Source organism: Sinocyclocheilus rhinocerous, unplaced genomic scaffold (genome assembly GCF_001515625.1).
Source record: "Sinocyclocheilus rhinocerous isolate Xijiao unplaced genomic scaffold, SAMN03320098_v1.1 scaffold851, whole genome shotgun sequence".
NCBI lineage: Eukaryota > Metazoa > Chordata > Actinopteri > Cypriniformes > Cyprinidae > Sinocyclocheilus > Sinocyclocheilus rhinocerous.
This window is the reverse complement of record NW_015624573.1, coordinates 1,518,470-1,522,559: the sequence shown is the minus strand read 5'-3', so window position 1 is coordinate 1,522,559 and position 4,090 is coordinate 1,518,470. Positions and strand designations below refer to the sequence as shown.

The window sequence follows — 4,090 nt, the reverse complement described above, 5'->3', positions numbered from 1 at the left end:
GCATTAAACTTTGTTGAAAAAAAAACGTGTCAAAAAAAAAAAAAAAAAAAAAAATCAAACAGAGACAGGAGCAGAAATCACCTGGCACTTAACCCTATGAAATGGCTGTATATCTAGGCTGACAATCAAAATGTTAAAACACACCCACTAGTCTATAAAAATAATTGCAACAACTGTAATAATAATTATTACAAACTACTACGAACTTTTATGAAAATCAGTAGGGGGAGCAGCTGAAAATAACGGACATTAACGAATGTTTTTGGAAAGTTGTAATACATAGACTTACAACATTACTACAACTGTAACTAAAACTAAAATAGATAACTAATACAAATCAAACTACATTAGTTTATCAGTAATCCTAAAAAAATAACACTGAGCCAAACACACATGCTAAAATAACAACAACTTACTGACACATAGTAAGAAATGGTTATAAAAAAATAAATAAAACTGAAACAGAAGTGAAACAAGTAGTAAGAAAGAGGAGAAATAAAAAGCCATACTTATCTATATCTTATCTATACTTAGACTAAATGGTTATTTAGAGAAAATGCCAATTTTTAATGTTTATTTTCAAACATTCAGTGGTTACATGTACCTGAACTCTGGACTCGGGAAGGTTGATCTTCAGTGCCACCTCCTCTCTCATAAATATGTCCGGGTAACGAGTTTTGGCAAAGAGCGATTCGAGAATGTCAAGCTGTGAGCGCGTAAACGTCGTTCTTTCCCGCCTCTGCTTTCTGGGCGTTGCTGCAAATAATAATAAGAAGCAAAAATGTCATAAGAGTATTTACAATAGCAATACTACGCTTTATAGAAAGAGTGGAAATGTGTATGAAAAAATCTGTTTAGATGTGAAATAGCAAATAGCTTCTGGACATTTTAAAGTAGGCCTACTATTTTCGGAAATAAAAAATAATTGTTTTCACCTCAAAGCGGTTTTAAAATTATAGCGGTCTAATTTACAGAGGCTTTGTGGATTATCTTTTACAAACATGTTGCAACGACGATGCAATGAGCTCGTTAGGACCAATAAGTTATATTTAAACATCGAGAGAGAAAAAAATAAAATAAAATCACACAATAGGCTATGTCAAGACTAATTTTTCCCTTAACTGAAGTGCCTGAAACTATTTCTAACAACTTAAAAAAGCCCGCATATAACGCTGTGTTAAACACAGTTTATAATACACGCACCTGGGTATCCGACCGACGGGTGCAGTAGGTCCATGGCTGCGCCGCTCAGCCCCAGGCCGTTCATGGCGTAGGGGGGCTGTTTGAGGTATGACATCATGCTAGAGGCAGTCACGGGTCCCCCCAGATCTTGCCAATAGTTCGATTTCCCCCGATGTTGCAGTTTGACGAAGGACGGACCCAATTTAAGTTACTGAAATGCGAATGCAATAACACAAAAAATATTATTAGCTGATATGCGTAACCACATGAAAATATGCAAAATGCCAAGTGAATTAAATACAAATCGAGAAAAAAAGTTGGGTGGTTGCATCCTCTGAAAATCTATTAGAGACGAGGAAGTATAAATAAGTGACAAACTAATTGATTGGTTTAAAATACCTTTAAGAATTTCTCTATTAGCCTACCGTTTTCGATGATGATGATGATAATAATAATAATAATAATAATAATAATGACGACGAATCTTGTTTCTCTTTTGTAATAACAATAATAATAATAATAATAATAATAATAATAATAAAGAAGAAGAAGAAGACTGGCACAATGGTGAAAACTGCATACCATACGCGAATTAAAAGTATAAATTTATTCCTAAATATTTCTACAATTGCACGTGTCTATTTTATATTTGTAATCCTATTTCAGATACAATTCAACGTTTGAATATTCCCACTTTCTGACATTTCCTATATATAAACATATTTAAAATATTTTGCGAACATTAGCTACATTTATTTTACATTATTTTTAAAGCACCGATTTAAAATGTTAAAAACCAAAGACCAAATCTGTGCGGTTTCAAAGTACTTCTCAAAAGAATTACAAAACTTGCAGGCCTAATAAACAGTTTCCAGGGTCACTGAATTTAGCTCGGTGTTAAAATGTAATTGGAATAATCTTATTTACAGCAATGTTCAACAAAACTATTTTAAATAATTAACATCTTAGAACAGATAGCAGCCTATAGGGTAATATTGAGAGTTAGGCTACTACTAGAATAATTTATAACTAGGCTATATATTATTATTATTATTACACACACGCACACAAATAAAAAAGAAAAAAAGGTAAAGAAAATATATTAATCTTTATTAACGCTTTGTATTAGTTTTGTTGGTCATTCAATTTTTAACCAAATTTAGGAGCTGACTGGTTACCTAGGGGAAATTAACGTGGATGGGCCCCGTGCTGAGAGAACCGAATCGCTTAGAGTTCTGTGTATTCCAATCTATTCCTTGCTTATTCTTTACTCTGTAAAGACTGGTTAGAAAGAACACATCTACGTGCAAATTAACTCAATTACAATGCAGAGTAGATCTCTGGGGAAACACCTTCATTTCTTTGCCTTATCACCAAAATAAATTAACAAAAACCCAAACACGCCTCTCCAATTACTCTCCAAGTGAGCTGGTTTACACGGCGGGGATGAGTTGATCTGTGCAAAACTACTCGCTTTCGTTTCAAACATACGGTCGCTATTTTTAGATGTAATTCATTTTGAAACATTTACTTCTAAGCGATTATGACAATTAACAGACTGTTTACTAGGTGACTTAAAAACAATACTGACGTCGGTACAGAATAGGACGAAACAAAATAATAATAAAAAATAAACTTTTACACAATCCTTTCAAGAAGACCAAATTTACCTACATAGAAAAATGTTTTGCTAATATTAAAACAATAAATTTGAACACAAACTCGTATTAGTTCCGTTTTGTGAAAGTGTTGAACGTTAACAATAAAATTAGGGGGAAAAACTCTAAATTAAAATACGCATTTTTTCTTACCTTTTTTCAGAACCCTCCGTCCTTCTCTTCTGATTTTTTATTTTTTTTTGCAGTCTGAACAGACGATAAAAAATATCCACCAATGCAAGAGTTCAGGAAGGCAAACCGACCTCGGAACCTCACCAAATAAATGTCGTCTAAAACTCTCCTCAAAGCTGCAGATATGCAGCAATGTTGATATAGCGCACGTGTCTGGCCTTTAGCTGGACTTCTTGTAGTCTATTCAGAGTGTGTTCCCGGGGTTTAAAACCAAGTACATTAAACTCATCTGCTTTGGCTTTCTCGTTCGTGTCTGTCACTAGTTTAAGGTGATTGCTAATGTAGACGGATGGAGATTGATCACCTTCTCCTAACCCTGCCTCTCTAAGAGCGTAGGACACCTGCAGATCCGCCCACTCCAGCCAATCGCCGCGCAGTCTCTGCTTGATTGACAACTGTACCAGCCAGTCTATGGGTAGAACATCCGTGAAGCCCCACCCCGCGCTGACTAAAGACATCAAGAACATACACCGTACAAATAAATCTTTAGAATTTCGAGAAGACCTAAACTATAAAGAAAAGTGTAGACAATACAGATTTAACATTTCCTAAAACTGAAGAAGGAAAATATATTACAATCTGGGCTTTACATACAAAAGGCGTTTTAAAATTAAGGTAGGCTATAGAGTATGGCTTTAAAAATATTTAAACCATTTAAATGATAAATATTTTACTGAAAGACTTTAGAATTGCGATGTAGACCGAGGCATTTAATTAGGAAGTCCTGTCAAATCTAAACAAAATAGGCATATTCTCTAAACGCTTAATTACAATTATGACCGTTTTGCGTCTTGAAATTTAGCTATTTTATTTAGAGGTATAGCTTAACTCTAGAAAAAAACGGACACATTATCGCATACAAATAGTAGGCTATTAATAATTAATCTAAAGGCAAATTTTATCAACGTAGATTAAACAGTGTAATATATATATAGGACATCAAGGCCTTTCATCAAATGTCTGGTATCACGCAAAAAAACAAACAAAAAAAAACACAAATTCACAAAGTACCGTTTTGATACAGAATATGAGACTCACTTAAGCAATCGATTCATGTA

The 4,090-nt window shown here is 33.9% G+C and overlaps 1 protein-coding gene across 1 annotated transcript in view; it reads right to left on the bottom strand.

The window, feature by feature from the left end:
* otx1 (orthodenticle homeobox 1) overlaps positions 1–3,348 on the bottom strand; it is a 6,544-nt gene extending 3,196 nt beyond the window's left edge. The window contains exons 1-3 of the mRNA XM_016558427.1: positions 2,994–3,348; positions 1,204–1,393; positions 605–756 (exon numbers count right to left, since the gene is read on the bottom strand). Of these exons, the coding sequence (XP_016413913.1) occupies positions 605–756; positions 1,204–1,300 (249 nt within the window). The 5' untranslated portion in view covers positions 1,301–1,393; positions 2,994–3,348. The remainder of the gene's footprint in view (positions 1–604; positions 757–1,203; positions 1,394–2,993) is intronic.
* Between the last annotated feature and the right edge of the window lie 742 nt (positions 3,349–4,090).